This window comes from Brachyhypopomus gauderio, chromosome 2, assembly GCF_052324685.1.
Source record: "Brachyhypopomus gauderio isolate BG-103 chromosome 2, BGAUD_0.2, whole genome shotgun sequence".
Classification (NCBI taxonomy): Eukaryota; Metazoa; Chordata; class Actinopteri; order Gymnotiformes; family Hypopomidae; genus Brachyhypopomus; species Brachyhypopomus gauderio.
The window spans coordinates 41,798,104-41,817,722 of record NC_135212.1 but is presented as its reverse complement, the minus strand read 5'-3'; the positions used below and the strand labels follow the sequence as shown (position 1 = coordinate 41,817,722).

The 19,619-nt window shown below is 40.9% G+C and overlaps 2 protein-coding genes across 4 annotated transcripts; both read left to right on the top strand.

The window, feature by feature from the left end:
• The first annotated feature begins 1,227 nt into the window (after positions 1-1,227).
• Positions 1,228-9,126, top strand: prkar1aa (protein kinase, cAMP-dependent, regulatory, type I, alpha (tissue specific extinguisher 1) a). 3 transcript variants are annotated; one of them, XM_076996466.1, is made up of 11 exons: positions 1,228-1,504; positions 2,310-2,497; positions 2,740-2,907; positions 3,086-3,177; positions 3,323-3,384; positions 3,507-3,553; positions 3,688-3,846; positions 5,229-5,289; positions 5,514-5,635; positions 5,984-6,065; positions 6,393-9,126. In XM_076996466.1, exons 2-11 carry the CDS (start codon positions 2,324-2,326, stop codon positions 6,563-6,565), a joined length of 1,140 nt encoding a protein of 379 aa, XP_076852581.1. In that variant the 5' UTR covers positions 1,228-1,504; positions 2,310-2,323; the 3' UTR covers positions 6,566-9,126. The 3 variants fall into 3 exon arrangements, with proteins under 3 accessions (XP_076852581.1, XP_076852583.1, XP_076852577.1); XM_076996462.1 differs by lacking the exon at positions 1,228-1,504 and adding an exon at positions 1,624-1,709; XM_076996468.1 differs by lacking the exons at positions 1,228-1,504; positions 3,688-3,846 and adding an exon at positions 1,622-1,709.
• Positions 9,127-10,023: 897 nt separating this feature from the next.
• Positions 10,024-14,998, top strand: rac3a (Rac family small GTPase 3a). Its single transcript, XM_076996477.1, has 6 exons — positions 10,024-10,210; positions 12,063-12,134; positions 12,347-12,464; positions 13,006-13,068; positions 13,304-13,463; positions 13,623-14,998. The coding sequence occupies exons 1-6, from the start codon at positions 10,176-10,178 to the stop codon at positions 13,751-13,753; spliced, it is 579 nt and encodes a 192-aa protein (XP_076852592.1). The 5' UTR covers positions 10,024-10,175; the 3' UTR covers positions 13,754-14,998.
• The last annotated feature ends 4,621 nt before the right edge of the window (positions 14,999-19,619 follow it).

Below are 19,619 nucleotides of genomic sequence, written 5' to 3'. Positions count from 1 at the left end.
ATCATACATACCAGATAATGGACTTTGCTCAAGTTTGTCTGGCCCCACCTAGAGGCCAAGCTGCAATTAAAACACCGTAAGAACACCATGAAGACCAGATACACTAACCTGAGAAACACCACTTAGAGCATCACGTTATGCAAACTGTACACCATCTTGTGAATCTTGCTTACAAGGAACGCTTGCTGCACTCTAAGACAACTTTGTCTATTTATTAGTCCAAATGAATATATTCTGTAAAAAATTATCAAAGGATTATTTTCTATAATAAACTTCTACATCCATCTGAAACTTCCCCATTACCACCACCTATGAACTCTGCACTTCCTTCCTCAGCATTTTTCAATCCAAAATTGACTATATTGACATCAGCTTCGTTTTGCAGCTACAAGGATCCTCCCTCCCTGTTTTAACAAGCCCTGTAAAATATTCCACCTCTCTGTTAGACTTTCAACCTTTTGATGAGCTATGCATAACTAAGTCAAAAATCTTTTACCTGCCTACTGTGATTAATTTCCCACTACTCTAGTTAAATCTTATCTGCACTGATCACCAATATTGTTAACACATCTCAAACTCTCTCAGCTTGGCTGTTGTGTACTTTACTACAAATTTTATATATCACTCTCTCTCTCTCTCTCTCTCTCTCACACACACACACACACACACACACACACACACACACACACACACACACACACACACACACACACACACACACACACACACACACACATACTTTCTCTGTCTTTCTCTGCTCCCTTTCTCTGTCTTTCTCTTTGTCTATCAACTTTGAGCCTTGTGGAACAGACTCCCTTTACACAAGATCTCTGAACCAGAGGAGTTTAATCTCCCCCTCAAACTTATCTTATCTTATCACCTTGGCCTAGTTTTAGACCAAGTTCCCTTTGTAAGTAATGTGTCCCTGTGTTTCTTGAAAGGGGAATGAAAATATAATGTATTCTTCTTCATCTTTATCTTATCTTCATCTTTTATCTCTATTTATATTATTATTAATATTATTATTATTATTATTATTATTATTATAGACCGGAGTGCTTACACTATCGTGTGCTTATCTATAATTTTAAAATGCAAAAGAATATAAAAATCAAATACTGGGAGTCAGCGTCGATTAGCATTCCAGTGGATATAAAAACTGTCTATTTTGCTGCGGCACTTGACTTTTATTTTGAAAAGTGTGTACCTGCTTGCGGTAGCTTTTCCGGTCACAACTACCACAGCTGTTCGTTTTTACACGTAACTCCTGTACACGCAGTTTTTATTTTCACACGAGTCGTGTGTAGTCAACAATTACACATATCTAAATGTGTAAATGGCATTTCGCGGTGTATGAGCTTTGTCTGTCAAACTGACGTCAAACTGACGATAACTGTTTCCGGTAGTGCATCCATCCATCCATCCACGGAGGACCGGACAGAGACAGGGAGTGTCGCTGTTAGAAAGTAAAAACTACGTCGGCAAATCTCTTCTAACCACTCCGGTATGCGATTTAAACAAAAGCACACACTCTCTTTTTTTAAGATCGTGACTTTAGTTGAGATGTTTACGTCGACAAGGTCTGGTCAGAAAGAGGAAGTCTTGTCTCTTTCCTGTTTGTTATGATATGGCCGATACGCTAGCGCGAGCTCGCGATGTGCAAGATGGCGCCGCAGCTCGCGCGGATGTGAACCGCCGCATTTACACTGGTATTCTTCTGACAGAGCGAAGAATTAAAGTAAAAACTAATCCGATCGGGAACGTGTAATTACTAACTAGCGAGATAATGTCCGCCGAACTCGGTTACTTTGATAAATTCTCTACTAGCTCGCCGGCTAGTGGGTGCTTCGCGAGCATTAGCATGGTTGGCTTACTTAGATAAATAGATCATTTCAAGACCTGCGCGTGCCATAACTCGCGCATGTTCTAAGAGAAGATGGAGAGAGTCATTTCGCATAATTTTGTACAAGTTAATGAAGCATTGTTAAAGCACGTTATGCTAACAAAGTTTTTGATAGAATTGCATATTTCTCATAACTGTTACACAGGAACAGTTTAATTGACGTTTTCTTATGCAAGGTCTTACAATAGTGTTTACATCTTGTTATTAAAAAGTTCAGACGTTTTTGCAATGTGTAGTATATACGTGACTAAATCATTGTGCCTGAACCATTGATTTCAGTCTGAATTACACTTTGCTGGACTTTGTGGACAAACGTGAATTCTGGAATGTCAGTCGTTTCTTTGCTGTAAGTGCATGACCTAGTTTGAGCAAAGCATGCAGAAAGTGATGAGTTGTTCTCGCTCAGGTCAGCAGGTCGACATGGCGTCCGGGAGCATGAGCAGTGAAGAGGAGAGGAGTTTGCGGGAATGTGAGCTCTACGTGCAGAAGCACAACATCCAGCAGCTGCTGAAGGATTGCATCGTGCAGCTGTGCACGTCCAGGCCCGACAGACCCATGGCCTACATCAGAGAGTTCTTTGAGAGGCTTGAAAAGGTGGTTTTATTTGGGGATAAGTCGAATGTTTGCCATTTTGTAATGGAATTTTTAGCTTAAACTGACGGTTGATGTGTTACATTGAAATCAAAACTGCACTTTGTGCAGATGACTATGGAGAGCTTTGAGATGTTGGAGCCAAGAGCTTTTGTTCTATTTGTGCATGGGGGGCGTTTAGGCCATGACTGGTTATTTATGCCTGAGGCTTTAAGACACTGAATTGGTTGTTTACATCATGTCAGGAGGAGGCGAAACAGATGCAGGGACAGCAAAAATCGAACTCGCGCTCAGATTCCCGGGAAGATGAGATCTCCCCTCCCATGAACCCCGTGGTTAAGGGTCGCCTGCGTCGGGGAGCCATCAGTGCTGAGGTGTACACTGAAGAGGATGCTGCCTCCTACGTCAGAAAGGTTCCTATCTGCCTCCTGTTCCTGCATGTAGATACGTTTATGCAAAATGTTTCTGTTGTGAAACGTGGAGGCTGGGGTCAAACCATAGCCCTTGTATTTATGATGGTTTGTCAGTTAGAACAGTAGTGCAGAAAAGAACATGTGTTCTTTGTAACAGCATCCCCCCTTTGATTTACAGGTTATTCCAAAAGACTATAAAACGATGGCTGCCCTGGCTAAAGCAATCGAAAAGAATGTGCTGTTTGCCCATCTTGATGACAATGAACGAAGGTGAGTGAGTGATCTTTTCATTTTAGGGGCTTGTATTTTTTTTCATTCATTTTGCTTAAAATAGTGAAGAAGCCAAATTCTAAAAAAAAATTCAGGTGCTTGTCGTAATGTAAATATTCAACATTTATTTCTTTTTTATTTTCAGTGATATATTTGATGCCATGTTTCCAGTTAACTACATTGCAGGAGAGACAGTCATACAGCAAGGTTTGTCTTGTTGGAAATATTCTAGCTAAAGTGTTCTGTGAAGGCATTAGCATTTGGCTTGTTTTTATGAAATACAAAGATTAATAAAATCAATGACAACACCTTCTTGTTTTGCATTATAGGAAATGAGGGTGATAACTTCTATGTTATTGATCAGGGTGAAATGGATGTAAGTAATACATGCCCACTTTCGTTTTCCCCCCACATACCATTTTTAAATAAAGTTAATTTCAATGCAGAAACCCTTTTTGTAGGGAACTTTCTGCATTGTTCTGATGGTGTTTTAATCTCCTCGTATGCCAGGTGTATGTAAATAACACGTGGGTGACCAGTATCGGTGAGGGGGGCAGCTTTGGTGAACTAGCCCTTATCTATGGCACACCCAGGGCAGCAACAGTCCGAGCCAAGACAAACGCCAAGCTGTGGGGTATCGACAGGGACAGCTACAGGAGAATCCTCATGGTATGCCCACTCTCAGCTACAGTAGAATCCTCATGGTAGGCCCACTCTCAGCTACAGTAGAATCCTCATGGTATGCCCACTCTCAGCTACAGTAGAATCCTCATGGTAGGCCCACTCTCAGCTACAGGAGAATCCTCATGGTAGGCCCACTCTCAGCTACAGTAGAATCCTCATGGTAGGCCCACTCTCAGCTACAGGAGAATCCTCATGGTATGCCCACTATCAACTACAGGAGAATCCTCATGGTAGGCCCACTCTCAACTACAGGAGAATCCTCATGGTAGGCCCACTATCAACTACAGGAGAATCCTCATGGTAGGCCCACTCTCAGCTACAGGAGAATCCTCATGTCATGCACACTATGGAATATTGCACAGCAACATGTTGAAGTACTTCTGAACAGCTTTATATATATATATATATATATATATATATATATATATATATATATATATATATATATATATAAGTGATATAAGTGGTGGGCCGTTAACGGTGTTAACAGCGTTCGTTAATTTGATAATCTTATCGGGCGATATAAAAATTATCGCCGTTAATCTATTCTTAAAGTTGGGTTGGGACCTGGGTCAAAATGGGTAAGCAAACTATGATGACTTTCAACTTAATAGTTTAGCTCGGCTGTATTCCTAACCAAATTGCACAGTAGGGGCGAGAACGAGTTTTCAAACCTATGAATTACAAATCGTACGTGTGTTTACATGGATGCAGCCACGAAGTCGTCAGGTTTGCTTCATGGAAAATTCATTTTTAGGAACGTAAAGTGTTACCGGAGCGGAGCTCGAAGCGGTCGTTTTCTGCATGGTCCTAGCGCTAGATTCGTCGCTATTTAAATATTTCTTTTTAACCGTTAAAACTGCACAGGACCAAAACCGGCTTTTGAAAAAGTCCCCCCCAAATTACGTCCATGAGGTTAAATGCACTAAATGTTGGCTTACATTTCAAATATCATGTTTAGCTGAATAAACATGTTATCAACCCCTTTTAATGTACAGTATGTAGGCTTACAAATTCATGTTTAACTGAATAAATCGTTGAACACGAGTAGCCTACATTTTTTTGAGCATGTTTTTTTTTCTTCAAGTATCAAAGTAGAACAGCTTTCTCAAGCAGTCATTGATGCATTTTGGAAACAGGAGATGAGCCCCTGGTCTAATGCACCCTCTGTATTAAGAAACCCTATCTCAAAAACTGACTTTTAGTCATTACTTGGGTAGCATGCATATGAGCCATTTTAATATAGATTAATCTAGATTAATTTCAAGATTTCAGTGAGATTAATCTAGATTAAAAAAATTAATCTATGCCCACCCCTTATATAAACATAAACATGCCATGACATGTATGCCTTGTGCCTCTTTCAGGGAAGCACTCTGAGGAAGAGGAAGATGTATGAGGAGTTCCTCAGCAAGGTGTCCATCTTGGGCAAGTATCATAAACTCCCATATCATCACAGCATACACAATGTTCATAATGGACAGTTAAAGGTTAAATGTTTGTGTTTCCGGATGGATGGATGGATGGTTGGTCATTGGAAGTGTGGTTACCATATATAAAACAAAATGATGGCACTCTAGTCTGTTTCACATTGCACACTTGAGCAGTGTTCGTCAGGGGCTGCTGAAGTTATCCTCGCTTTCGTTGTGCAGAATCTCTGGACAAGTGGGAGCGTTTGACCGTAGCTGACGCCCTCGAGACGGTGCAGTTTGAGGACAGCCAGAAGATAGTTGTTCAAGGGCAGCCTGGAGACGAGTTCTTCATCATCCTTGAGGTAGATGGTGGTGCTTTAGCATCTTTTCGCATGCAAAGCCTTGCCTGTATCGCTATTGGCTATGCTGATCCTCATTTACTGGGGTTCTGTTATTTAAAAATCCCTTTGACTACATCTGCATTTTTGACAAAAACGCTTGTAATGTAGGTTTCATAGTTGCTCCACTGACGGGTTGACTCTTTGTCGGTCTTACAAGTTACTGACTACTGGATACATTTGTAATTGAGTTCCTCTTAGAAATGAGATGTAGGCTGTTGAAAGCCTGGTTTGGGGGGGGGGGGGGGGGGCAGCCTGGTTTTGAAGGACCTGTGATTTCTGCAGTGGGCTGATCTTTGTTGCTCTTCACAGGGGTCTGCAGCCGTGCTCCAGAGGCGCTCGGAGAATGAGGAGTTCGTGGAGGTCGGCAGGCTTGGGCCCTCCGACTACTTCGGTGAGTGTCTCTGCTTCAGGAAGCTCCAGCTCTGTACCGGGCCATTACCAAATCTATCCTGACTCAGCACTGGGTGATCATCACTAGGAGTCTTCAGATTATTACATTTTCTTGCGGTTTTTAAAATGTGTAATTAGTGTCTGTCTTTTTTTTTATATCAACTCCTCCCTCTCTCTCTCTCTCCTCCCATCTCCCCAACTGTCTGTCTTTCCCTCTCTCCTCTCTATTCATCTATCTATCCCTCTTCCCCCTCTATCCCCATCCACCCATTCCATCTCTCTCCCATCTCTCTCTCTATTCTCTATACGTCTGGCCGGTCCCACTCAGGTGAGATCGCTCTGCTCATGAACCGGCCCCGTGCAGCCACCGTGGTGGCTCGCAGCCCGCTGAAGTGTGTGAAACTGGATCGTCCGCGTTTTGAGCGTGTGCTGGGACCCTGCTCCGACATCCTCAAGAGAAACATCCAGCAGTACAACAGCTTTGTTTCGCTGTCCGTCTGAGGTGCCCGTCCTCTTCCTCCTCCTCCTCCTACGGCGGACTCCAACAGTCGGCTTTATGTTCTTGCGTCTCTGTGGTTGTGTGTCTCCTGCAGCCGGGAGCGTGCTCAGTCCAGTGCTCTGATAAGCCCTCTAACCCATCGCACATATATGGGTTGTAAATGCACCATCCGGCAGTACGTGGCTGGAGAGAGGAAAAGCCAGCCATTTTGACTCTGACGTCTCTTCAGTGCGAAACGTATTGAAACATGCAGGTCAATCAGGAACTTATCTGGCTTCCAAATATTAATCTTTATATAAAAAAAAACAAACAAAAAAATGTATGTATTGCAGTGATGGTCAAAAGAATCACTGTAAATGTGCAGTGTGTCCACACAGTACGTCATGGGGAACCATTTTAAAGTGTTTGCAATTTGCAAGTAATTATTTTTCGTCATTTGACTATAGTTGAGCCAAAGCTAAATCTGTGTTGTATAAGAGTTCTGTTGGTTTTTGTCAAGGGTACTGAAGTTAAATGTCGCCGTACTTCCCATGGTGATCAGCTTGGCTCTTTTCTAGCACTAGTTGCACACACATATAAATTAATATATTGTACTAGACGTAAATGACCACAACTGTATTGTTTTTTTTTTTTTTTTTTACACAGACTAGGGTGGGGTGGGGGATAGGGGGTTGATTGTCACAGTACACATACATAGACACATGTATAAAATGTCTTTTTATATATACATATCTACACACTTATATTTATAGATGTGTATATATAAAGATGTAAAATATTCTATATAGAATACAGAATTCTATAAAGATACTATTACTCTTTTGCATTGTTACTGCTGGTTCTGGTGATCCTCTGCTAGTTCTTTCTCCCACTTCTGTTGTCTTATCTCATTTTTTTCAATCTCATGAGCTTTCCGATTTACCTCACTTGGCTTGTTTGTGCTTCTTTATATCATATACTGATATTGTCTTTTATCATTAAGTATAATTTTTTTGCTGATTTTAGTAGTGGATATGTCGGGCATTTCAACAGTATACCTGGTTCTCTTCTGTGGTTTGTTCTACATTGAGTAACCATGGTTAAGTTCATAGGACTGAATATATGGAATTGGGTGCACAGATGGATGTATTTTCAAAGCAGTGTTTCCTGTTTTCAGTAATATATTTATATTTACGCTGAAGTACCATTTTGCACTGTTAATGACTTAACTCAACATGTCGCTTTGGAATGGAAGGCAAACTGTTATATTAATAATGGCTGTGCATACACACAAGGGTATGTGTGTGTTTGTTGTTAAAGTGGAGTATTGTATGGGGGGGGGGGTCATTGTGGAGAGTTAAAGAAATCACAAGCTCTTACAGTTATTACATCTGATCTTTTGGTGATCCAATTATCAGTTTACAAGGGCTCTGTCCATGTTCTGGTGTTTTCTAACATTAGCATATGTTAATATCTCATTGAAAATTTTTAATATTGTGAACCAAGCTTTTCATCACACAGAACAGACCCATGAGTTGTGTGGGAAGAATTGAGCACAGTGTTGGTGATGCTTCTCCCACTAGCCCCATTTAAGAGACTGACATCTACCATGTAGGAGAATTGCAGCCAGATTGCCCGATTTCAACCACACACACTTTTCACTTTTTTCTTTCTTTTTTTGGAGGGGGTGGGGATAGTGCTGGTGAAAAAGGTTAACATGTTTTGTTTTGATGTAACATGAGTGAGTTTCTTGTTGAGGATGGATGTGGCTGCACTGCTGTCCTGGTCCCTATGCTTGTTTGTGATCTCCTGAGTCTGAAGAGAAGGTTAATGCTGCCATGGTCGCCACCTTCAGAGTCGCCTCGCTAACACGGAGATGAAAACGGCAGTGCTCAAATTCTGGCACTCATAATGACTCCTCACACCATGTAGCTCATTGGTGTAATTGTTTGCCGCTATATTGATCTAAAGAGCCAAAAGAATCTAGATTGAAATCCAGAGTAAAAGACAAGAGTGTTTTTAGTATTTTGTTTTCCTGCTTTTGTCCTTCTTGCAGTATTTGACTTTAGACAGCATCTCCACTCTGGCCTTTACGATCAGAACACAGGCAGCGATCTGGAGCAGCTCTCTGGAGGAACCTGCGATAACCGATCATGTAGGTCTGGATCTGCAACAATGACGTGCAGTCGATGGCCGTTGACATGTTTACATAACTGTGTTTTGGGACATTTCTTGGCCATAATGGAGCATCCATGTTGGGGAAATGGTTTTTAGGAAAAAATGGCCACTTATCTATTTTTCATTTCCCCAAACCAACCTCTACTGCCCCTCTCCCTCTGGTAATGGTACAGACCTGCTATTAAAGTGGGTTACTCTTCACTTGCAAAGCTCTGTTTAGCTTCACGGTTATTGGAGCCTTCGGCACCCTTTGCTGCTGGCCACCAGAGGACCAGCTCTGTTCTTGTTCTGTCACTGTGAGTGAATAATCTTTCCTTTTCTTCCCTTTCTTTTTATTATGTTAATGTACACTTTTGTTATACATTGTCCCAGTGGCAGGTCAAGCAATAAAAAAAGAAATTTGTAATTTTTTTCTTTTTTTTTTGTGAAGGTGTTTCTCATTTTCATCAGTGAAATGTAAATGTATTTACTCATTCACTTTTCTCTCGGCACACATTTACTCTTATTTTTTTTCTGCCATTGTTTTTTTTCTTCTTCATGTACACAAACACAGTATCCAAAATTGACATCACAGTAAAAATCTGCCGTTTTACAGTTATTGATTATGGTTTTTGATTATATTATGGTCTCTGTGTTATCAGCGAGAGGAAGGCTTTTCCTCGTATGAGGCCCTATATGTTGAAGTCCGTTGAAGAATGCAGTATATTGCTTCACTGTGTTCCAACAAATGGCCTTGGTTGTGGTATGCCTACCAAGTGTTCGGCCTCTTCCTGCCGGCTGTCACAGTTGTCTTTAAAGGGAGGGATGTTCTCTTATTTAGCTGCCGGTGTTAGTCCATAAAAATCTCCACAGAACCGCACTGGCATGGTTCATTTTCATGGTTCATGGAAACATTTTAAGTGAGATTCACAGACAAGCAGAAAGATGCATGCATCCACAATTCGCAGTTAATATTGGAATGCCCAACATTAAGTAAATACGTTCTTGTATTTGTGTTTGATCAATCTTTCTCATTCAGCATCCAACTCTGCTTAGCCTGGTCTCGAGATGGAAACAGTAACATTTATGGAATGACGGTCTCCTATGTGGCTGGAAAAGTACCAAATAATGACTTTCTAATAACTGTCACTGATAGGTGTGTATACATAGAAAAAACTAACTTAACCATGAAATTATAACTTTCAGTATTACTTGTTTCTAATTAAACAGATTTTGTTACTCGTTTCTCGTTAGTATTTTGGATATATTGGCACTGTCGATGCGGGAACTGTCCCTTTAAGAGTGCTCGTGCTTTTCCGGAGCTCGCGTGAACCGTCGACGTCGTTGCTGCAGCAGTCCGACCGCGAACCGAAGCGCAGGCTCGTAGCCCACACTACCCGCGCCTCAAGTCATCACTCTACGGTGTGCCCTACACCCCGAGGATCGCATATCGTTGGATTCCACCCTACTTTTCAAATGCAAGCCATCAAATGTGTTGTGGTCGGCGATGGGTAAGAACATTAAGGAGTGTTTTGTTTAATTGCTGGTACAAATGCCTCTGTAACAGAATCCAATTGTTGCAAGAGGGGCTGGGTGTTGTGGGTTGGTTGGATGGTTCGGTATAAATACCGCTATAATAAAGGAGCAAATTTGATTTGTTCTTGCGTAAAGATATAATTACCGTAATTATCTGGAGGAAAAGAAAGCAATTGCATTTAAGCATGTAGCGTAATTTGACGATATAACGTGGATGATGCTAGTAGTCGCCTAGCTAGTTTGTATCAAACGTGTGGGTTGAACGCTTTCGCCTTCTTCACCATTTTTCATCGTGATCATGAAACTGCCTTCATTTGAAGCTTTTGCGATTTTAAAGAATCACCTGCTTCGTACCACCATCCACCACCCAAAGCAGAACGGAGAGATGTGCTGAATCTCTATTTAATGATGTAATGTTTTTACACACCTACTTGTTCAGTGTTGTAGTGGCGTCCACATACGGGCGTCTTTCTTCCGCCGGTCCATTCCCACGTTATCGCAGCGGTGTATTCTCTAGATACTGTACGGTATTTACTAGTTGTCTCCTGAACCTCTTTACGATGTGCGGACTAAATGCTTTCTACACGCCTTGCCCAGGGTTTCATGATGAAGGATAAATAACTGTCGCGTTCATACGACAATTAACATTTAATATCGTCCATTTAAAGCTGATGAATTAATAAAATAACGATTAAATCAGCGGCCTTTCCTTAATGTGTTTTCCCTGATCCGCGTGATATAATGCAAAACGTTTTTCTTTGTGATAATTACACAATTGACTTGGGTCTGCTCCCTCTACACACTGTTAGTTTAAATGTTGCATTTTTGACATCTCATTGAGAGCCTAATTAGTGCAAATTGATGGAAAATGTATGTCACGTGATTGGGTTGAATACGTGGGAAAAAGCAGGGCTGTCTGGGCCATCCGATTCTACCTACTCGGTTTGAACTGTAGAAGTGCAAATTTACGTTGAGCTCCCTGAGATTTTGAGTAGAGGCCAGTGACCCAATAGGGTGATACCTGGAACCTAAAGGGCGGTAACCCAAAGTAACAGTGCAACTAATGTGGGGTGAGATGTGGTCACGCCTCTACTGTACATTTGGTGTGTGTGTGTGTGTGTGTGTGTGTGTGTGTGTGTGTGTGTGTGTGTGATCTGCTGTCATCGACTACCTTTAGGCACTATTCCTTGCTCAGCACTCCAAACAAATGAACCAGACCTCTGTGATGGGCCTTAGAGGCCAAAGGCAGCCCACTCAGTCTTGCTGCTTCAGCCTGTTTCGCTGGTTCACTCCTTCCCTTCTTCCATCACTTCTTCCCTTATCACTCCTCTTCACTCTTTCCTTTCTGCTCCACACACTGGATTCCTCTCCCCCCACATCTCGTATCCTTCTGCTTCACAGTCCAGCTTCTGCCGTCCCCACTTTAAGAGGCTTCTTTGGTGTTTGGTACTGTCTACACACAATTGTTGCTGTTTTTACTTATGCTTGCTAAGGGCTGTAGGTGATACCTTAGGCAGAAGCTGTCTGTTGGACATAAAGGAATGTAGGACACGATCTGTCTCTCACAAGCTGATGGCAGACACAACCAAGCAGAAAGACATGCCTGATTAGAGCTTCTTTGATACTGTCATTTAAATAAATTGTTCAAAGTCTCTTTCATTCCCATCTTGAATTATAGGCTAGTGTTGGTGTAGTCCATGTTTCTTTATGTTGCAGTACATGTTGCAGAGCCCCTTCCCCCCCCCTTCCCCAATGGCATTGGTGATGCATTCAGACTGTTAAACTGAAACTGTCACTCTGACCTGTGGCTGCTGCTGTATGTTTCAGAGCCGTGGGTAAAACATGTCTGCTCATCAGTTACACCACCAACGCCTTCCCTGGAGAGTACATCCCCACAGTGTAAGCAGACCGTCTCAGCTATGTATATGAGTGTATGAGAGAGAGAAAGAGAGAGGGGGGGTGGGGGTGAGAGAGAATAGTTTATATAATAGTTTATTGGTCTGTTATGATGGAAACATGCCTAATACACTTTATTTCTTCTTGGTGTTTTTATGGAGACTTTAGAGCGCAGTATTCTGTTGACCTTTTTCACCAATTCTGTCTTTAATCAGGTTTGATAACTACTCTGCCAATGTTATGGTCGATGGCAAACCCGTCAACCTGGGTTTGTGGGACACTGCAGGACAGGAGGACTATGACCGTCTCCGACCCTTGTCCTACCCTCAGACGGTACTGGTCGCTTACCTCCCCTGGGCTCACCATCCTCTTGTCTTCATGTCGGCATGCTATGTGTTCCCTCAAAGCTTCCTGTTTTACTGTGTGCTTTTGTCATTATCTCTCTTACTGGAAAGCAACTTGTCAACTCATGACAAACTCATTTTGTCCAGGAAATAATAGTCTTGACTATTACTTTAATATACAAAATGTTACATCTCCAAATGTGCTGTTTGAACTTTTTGTGCAAATACATAAAAAGGAAGTTGTTTGGTAAACTGGAATACTTTATGTATAATTTTCTTGCCAGTAAAGAACATTAAAATGATCTTCTGTTGTGGCTCGCACAAATGATCAGTGTTACTACACGGGCTTCTAGAGTTCCAGATGTCCCACTTCCCACAGGTTTCCAACAGTTGTGTGTTTGGTGCTATTAGTTTTCAGGTGGTTCTTATCTATTGAGTATACCATATCCATGCTTCATATAGGCCCACTTTTAGGTTTTAAGTTTGTGATGCAATTTTTAAAAATTTACTGGGTTTTTCTACTTTTGCAGGATGTATTTTTGATCTGCTTTTCGTTGGTGAGCCCTGCCTCATTTGAAAATGTGAGAGCAAAGGTTGGTCCCCCCCCTCATTCATTTATTCATTAAATGTAATGAATTTATATTGCATTAATCTCTACATGCTGTCTATTTAAGAAATATTAAGGGTTTCAGTTATGATTCATCTGCATATCTTGACTTACAATGGAGAATGGTAACACCTTGTTGAAAAGTGTGTACTGGCTGTTGTGTTGGTGGATATTGCCTGGATTAGTTGTCTGTGGTTTCAGTATGCTTTGTGCCTTGGTAGTGGTACCCTGAAGTGCGTCACCACTGTCCCAACACCCCAATCATTCTGGTGGGCACCAAACTGGATCTCCGTGACGATAAGGACACCATTGAACGACTTCGGGACAAGAAGCTAGCTCCCATCACTTACCCCCAGGGCCTGGCAATGGCCAGAGAGATTGGTATGACCTATTAAGTGTTGTGGTTTAAAAAATAGCTTGATGCACACCTTACTGTTTCATCAGGACAGCTCAGGAAGGCACTGGTTCCTTAAAACGCTTCATTCTGAGCCAAGTCTACCCCCTGATATGTATGTCTCACTGTTTCTCTTGGCTTCTCAGGTGCAGTGAAGTATTTAGAGTGTTCTGCTCTGACCCAGAGGGGACTTAAGACCGTGTTTGACGAGGCCATCCGTGCTGTTCTGTGTCCTCCGCCTGTCAAGAAACGAGGCAAGAAGTGCACTGTGTTCTGAGGACCCTGGAGAGCACACATTTCTGTTGGTATAACCCCACTTAAATAGGGTGGAGTGATTCCACTACCACTTACAGTAATCATAAGAGTTGCTATTGGCTGGGGCAAAAATGGAAAAATGTAATGGTTGAAACTCCATATGCTGGAGACATAGACTAGCGTAGTCTAGGGGATATAACAAAGACACAACAGTCATGCCAAACCTTTCTCCACTTATTTTCAAACTCTGCCTTAATTGGTGTTAAACTGGTGGTACTAAAGGAAAAAAAAATATATAGCACTGTCCCCTTTATAATTAATTTCCTCTATTAAAAACAATTACAACTAACAATTTGGGCATTCTGGAAATGTGGGCTTTGCTGATTTGTCCTGCTGGTATATTTTCTTTTGGATTTATGAATGTGGATGTATGAAGCCAGTGTAAATATATATTGTGAATAGCTCCTGAGAATCCAGTATGATGGCAGTGTCTGAGGTGTCCAGCTCTCTGCCCAACAGAATCAATGGTCTTTCTTGACAGCTGACTGTAAAGGACAGTTTAAAAAAGTGTTTTCCGTCCTAAATCTTTTATGTGTTTGTGTGACTACTGTACGTAACTTTTTACAGCACAAGGAGATACATTTTGCTTAAAATAAAAATGAGAGTGATTACTGAAATGTGTATATTTAAAGTATGTTGATGTCTGTCGTGTATGGTTAGACAAGCTCACGGGGCACTAAACTCCTTGGCCAACGGGATGTTGTATTTAAGAGTTGTTACATTACAGTATTGTATGCATATCTTAATAATGGCAGAACGTTTTGTAAACCAGAGCTTTTCTGATCTCTTCCATCCTTTTGAAATTTGCTAATTTCTTCTTTTGTTAATATTTTCCAGTACACTAGTTGAAATGTGCCATTGTGAATTGTTTTGTGGGGCTAGCATGCCAAATTTTCTCACTTTAGGTAAGGGATTCCTTTAGACATGTGTCTAACATTTTCATTTAAATGCCTTTGGTTATAAGGAGAATTAAGATTTGTGTTTGTGTGGGGATGTATGCTTGTGTAAGTGAAGAAAATGGTCATAGAACACAATATACTGTTTGTGTTTTGGTGTTGACATGACATGGTTATCCGCCTTAACCTTGCAGTTGGCTGATGTAGGTAGATTAACATCCAAGACCCATTTAAATTGTTACTACAATGAAATTCTTGTGTGTATGGTATGATTTTAAAAAGTATGCATTAATAAAATCTCTTTGAATGTATTTTGCACGTGTACCTCATTTCTTTCTCACAGCTAAATGAATTGGACGTTTTTAAACAAGATGTCCAAAAAAATTTGACAGACTTTGTTTTAATTGGTTATGTTTTTTTTTTTTTTTTGGTCGGATAATTACGGTGGCCCTGAAAGCCCATTGCTCTGCAAGCGAAAAACGCGCTGCAAATACACAAAGCAAATTCATCAAAATGCCAATGCGTGCACTACATTTTAGAAACGCTGCAAATTCAGCCACAACACAATGGAAGTGTTTGTGGACAAATTATTTTACGCAGGGACTCTGTAGATTTTTAGCCATAAATGACATAATTTTCCTGAAGGAAACCTCCTAAAGGTATCAATAAAGTACAAATCAATCAAAATCCATCAACAGTTGTGTTGTTGAGCGGGATTTAAATAGCTAGCTACATTTAAACGGCTTTATTAATTAAGTCCCCTAACTACCTGTTTAGATAGAAACAGTTGTGTTAAATGGGATTTTTAGTTGTGTTAAATGTAGGGTTGCCACCTGTCCCGGTTTTCCCGGGCTGTCCCGGTTTTCCTTCTTTTTAATATTCGGTCCCGGCAAAAAAAAAATGATTTAATGTCCCGGTTTTCACTAGGTTAGTTCACTAGTAGGTTACTAGTAGGTTAGTCTTTTTTTCTTTCTTTTTTTTCTTTACACCCCCCCGTAACATTTTACGTTCTTTACCTATGATATAAGCAGCGACTACCTAGTGATAAGTAAGCAATTTTATCACAGGTGAGCTAAATGATGCAGTATGTCTCAAAACGATTCACAAAATAGACTAAACATAACCTGGTAAGAGACGAAGGGAACAACACTAGTTTTAAAACTACAAACAAGAGTTGTGTTAGACAACTTGCTAGCTAGCTATTTTAACAAAAACTAAGAGAAAACTTAAAAGCCCTTTCAGGCTTAATTACCTAGCTACATTTAAAGAGCTTTCTACCGAGCCCGGGAGGGGACATGGGTAAAATATAAAAATTAAACGAGGGAACGTTTTACCATTCGAGCGCACGTTTTCTGTAATTCGTGCTCACGATTTATTAATTCGTGCGCACGATTAACAATTCGTGCGCACGTTTTGTTTTAATCGTGCGCACGTTTTCATTCATTCATTTGCTAACCCTACTGGCCTAAGCGCATACATTGCAGATACAAGGAGAGAGGCAGTAACAGTTCCCTGAAACTGTATATACTTTGATTGTTTAGATTTATGCCACAATGAACAGAGATACGTTTATTAGGTCTTATTTGCTTATGCTGTGGCTCTGCCCGTGCGCGAGGGTCTCGCGCGCTGTCGATTCACGAGGTCGTGTACCTCTCGAATTTTGTAACTTCGCGCGCGCCTCAGCACAATGAACAAAGTAATGTTTGCAGGGTTCATACACCTTTACAAGGTGGAATTAAAGCACTTGTACGTCACTTTAAAGGTCCAGTTCAATATTTCCCAGCACGATAAACTTAAATAAGTTAAACATTTATACATATACTCGAAATTATTCAAAATAATTCGCTTTTAATCACATTGTTTAATGGTTGTTTATTTTCAAAACGCCCAATCTGAACGTCTTCACGTTCTCTCATGTTTCGTCCTGGAATTACAAGAGTCTCATATTTGTTAACCTAATACAAGAGAACTGTTCAGTTAGACAGATATTTGTTCTGAAACGAAGTAGTTACAATTTCAACCATTTAAAGTAGACTATTCAAACCTGAAACACAAAGCAACATTAAAATTCGTCATAAATGTTCATTAAAAGGCTTAGAATTCGCTTCAGATGCCGTTTACTTATTGTGATTCCCCGCTGTGCAAGGGAAGCTACAATGTCCTCATGACGCATAAGCAAATAAGACCTAATAAACGTATCTCTGTTCATTGTAGCATAAATCTAAACAATCAAAGTATATACAGTTTCAGGGAACTGTTACTGCCTCTCTCCTTGTATCTGCAATGTATGCGCTTAGGCCAGTAGGGTTTGCAAATGAATGAATGAAAACGTGCGCACGATTAAAACAAAACGTGCGCACGAATTGTTAATCGTTCCCTCGTTTAATTTTTATTTTTTTCCCATGTCCCCTGCCGGGCTCCGTACTTTTCTTTTTTTTTTTGTTTGACATAATGAGATACTGTCTAACACAACTCTAGTTTCTAGTTTAAAAACTACATTGTTGTTCCCTTCATCTTTTACCAGGTTACATTTTTGTATTTTGGTGAATAGTTTTGAGGCATATTGTATAATTTACCTCACCCATGATAAAATCATTTACTTATCAGGTAGTCACTGCTTATATCACGGGTAAAGAGCTAAATGTTCTTTGAATGTGGCTCTCTAGTTAGGTATTTAAACAGAAACTAAAAATCCCATCTAATACAGCTTAGTTTCTATCTAAATAGCTAGCTAGGGGACTTGAATAATAAAGCTGTTTTAATATAGCTAGCTATAGCTACATTTAAAGAGCTTTACTACTTAAATCCCGTTCAACATAGTGAGAAACTATATAGCACAACTGTTGATTATGGCTAAAAACCTACAGATTTCCCCACGTAAAATAATTTACACAGAAACACTTCCATTGTGTTGAGACTGGATTTACAGCGTTGCTGAAATGTAGCGCGTGCGTTGTCATTTTGATGCATTTGCTTTGCGTTTGATGCATTTGCTTTTTTCTTTGTAGCACGATGGGCTTTCAGGGCCTCCATATTTAATTAATTTAATGTTTTGTCAATTTATTAATAGTACATTTATAAGCTTGTTGTGTTATTACTTATGTGCTGCTTATTAATAGGCTGAGTGTATTTTAACAGGTGCACGAGTGTACCCAAACACAAAAATGTTTGCACAAAAATCAGTATGTTTACAAGAAGCCATGCTTTCTGGGTTATAATTAGGTTTGTTGTTATTCACCATCAACATAACTGCAAATTGTGCACAAAATGCTGCACACAAAAATACATACTTGACCTGTATGTTAAATAAGCAAAACTACCACAAATAAGGGCAAAACCTTTATTGTCTTTTGCAGGGGCAACATTTTTACTGGCAGCCGCTGTTCTGTCGAATTTTCCTACTGTGTCCGAGGGCACCGCGTATTTGTAGACGTATCTCTGTAGAGTTTGTTTACCTTATGGAAACGTCATAATGTAGCCCAAATCAATGTTTAAAAGGTGGAATAATCTTTAAATTAAAAGTTTTATTTTGCATATTCATGTATTGTTATTAATATTAATACAAGTAAATTGGGTTTAAAGTGGGGGTAGGACTACATCAGGGATCAGCCCTGAGTTCCTTCCTGTTCGCAATTGTCATGGACAGACTGACGGACGGGGTTAGGCAGGAGTCAACTTGGACTATGATGTTTGCTGATGACATTGTGATCTGTAGTGAGAGTAGGGAGCAGGTGGAGGTGAGCTTGGAAAGATGGAGATATGCTTTGGAGAGCAGGGGAATGAAAGTGAGCAGGAGTAAAACAGAGTACATGTGTGTGAATGAGAGGGCAGACGGTGGACAGGTCCAGTTACAAGGAGTTGATTTGGTGAAGGTTGACGAGTTTACCTACAGAGTAATGGAGGAAGTGAAAGAGAGGTAAAGAAGAGAGTGCAGGCAGGGTGTTTTAGATGGCATAAAGTGTCTGGGGTATCTGCTAGAATGAAAGGAAAATCTATAGGATAGTAGTGAGACCTGCTATGTTGTATGGACTGGAGACAGTGGCACTGACAAAGAAACAGGTGAGGGAGGTGGAGGTGCCTGAGATGAAGATGTTGAGATTCTCATCTGGTGTGATGAGGAAGGATAGGATCAGAAATTAGTTTATTAGAGGATCAGCACATGTAGCATGTTTTGGAGATAAAGTTAGAGAAGCGAGATTGTGATGGTTTGGACATCTACAGTGGAGGGTGGAGAGGTATATTGGTAGGAGGGTCTTCAGGATGGAACTTCCAGGCAAGATGAGGAGAGGTAGACCTAAGAGAAGTTTTATGGATGCAGTGGTAGAGGATATGAGAGTGGCTGGTGTGTCAGTGGATGACACTCAGGACAGGGCCAGATGGAGGTGTTTGATAGTAGGCCTACTGCATTGTTGAAATGCGCTAAATGGAATGTTGAGAATGAGGCGGCAGGAAAAATGGACGGGTGTAGTAGCCAGCCACCAAAATCTACCGCATGCGCAGTAAGCCTAGGTAGGATCGCTCGACGGGTAGGAAAATTCGACTGAACACCTGTTTGACGTTTTGTTACTGACACGCCCCTCGGAGGCTAATCTTACAATTCGAATTGTCAACTAAAAGTACTACGTTGTGATGGCTGCTGTGTGCACTCATCTCGGCACGAACACAGCAAGAGAAATCTCGTCATTGCCGCCCTGCTGCAGGAATATACACAGCACGGCAAACACAGCTCAAAACTCAATTCTCGAGTTTCACAGCGCCTCCTTACAACGTGAATAAAACGGCCACGGTTTCGATTTACGGTCTAATACTCAACCACCGTTTCAAAGTCACAGTATACGAAGTACACGCATTTATTTCCACGAGAATTAACGCGGTACATTTTTAACTGCACAACACACACCGGCATCGCGCATTTAGCGCCTGCTCGAAACC

Bases quoted from the DNA above. Each gene is read 5' to 3' on its own strand.
- prkar1aa (XM_076996462.1), top strand. From the start codon at position 1,628: ATGGCCGATACGCTAGCGCGAGCTCGCGATGTGCAAGATGGCGCCGCA. The intron at 5,290-5,513 runs GCAAGTATCATA...TTCGTTGTGCAG, and splicing joins CAGCAAGGTGTCCATCTTGG to AATCTCTGGACAAGTGGGAG. The intron at 5,636-5,983 runs GTAGATGGTGGT...TGCTCTTCACAG, and splicing joins AGTTCTTCATCATCCTTGAG to GGGTCTGCAGCCGTGCTCCA.
- rac3a (XM_076996477.1), top strand. From the start codon at position 10,176: ATGCAAGCCATCAAATGTGTTGTGGTCGGCGATGG. The intron at 13,069-13,303 runs GTTGGTCCCCCC...GTGCCTTGGTAG, and splicing joins TTGAAAATGTGAGAGCAAAG to TGGTACCCTGAAGTGCGTCA. The intron at 13,464-13,622 runs GTATGACCTATT...TTGGCTTCTCAG, and splicing joins GGCAATGGCCAGAGAGATTG to GTGCAGTGAAGTATTTAGAG.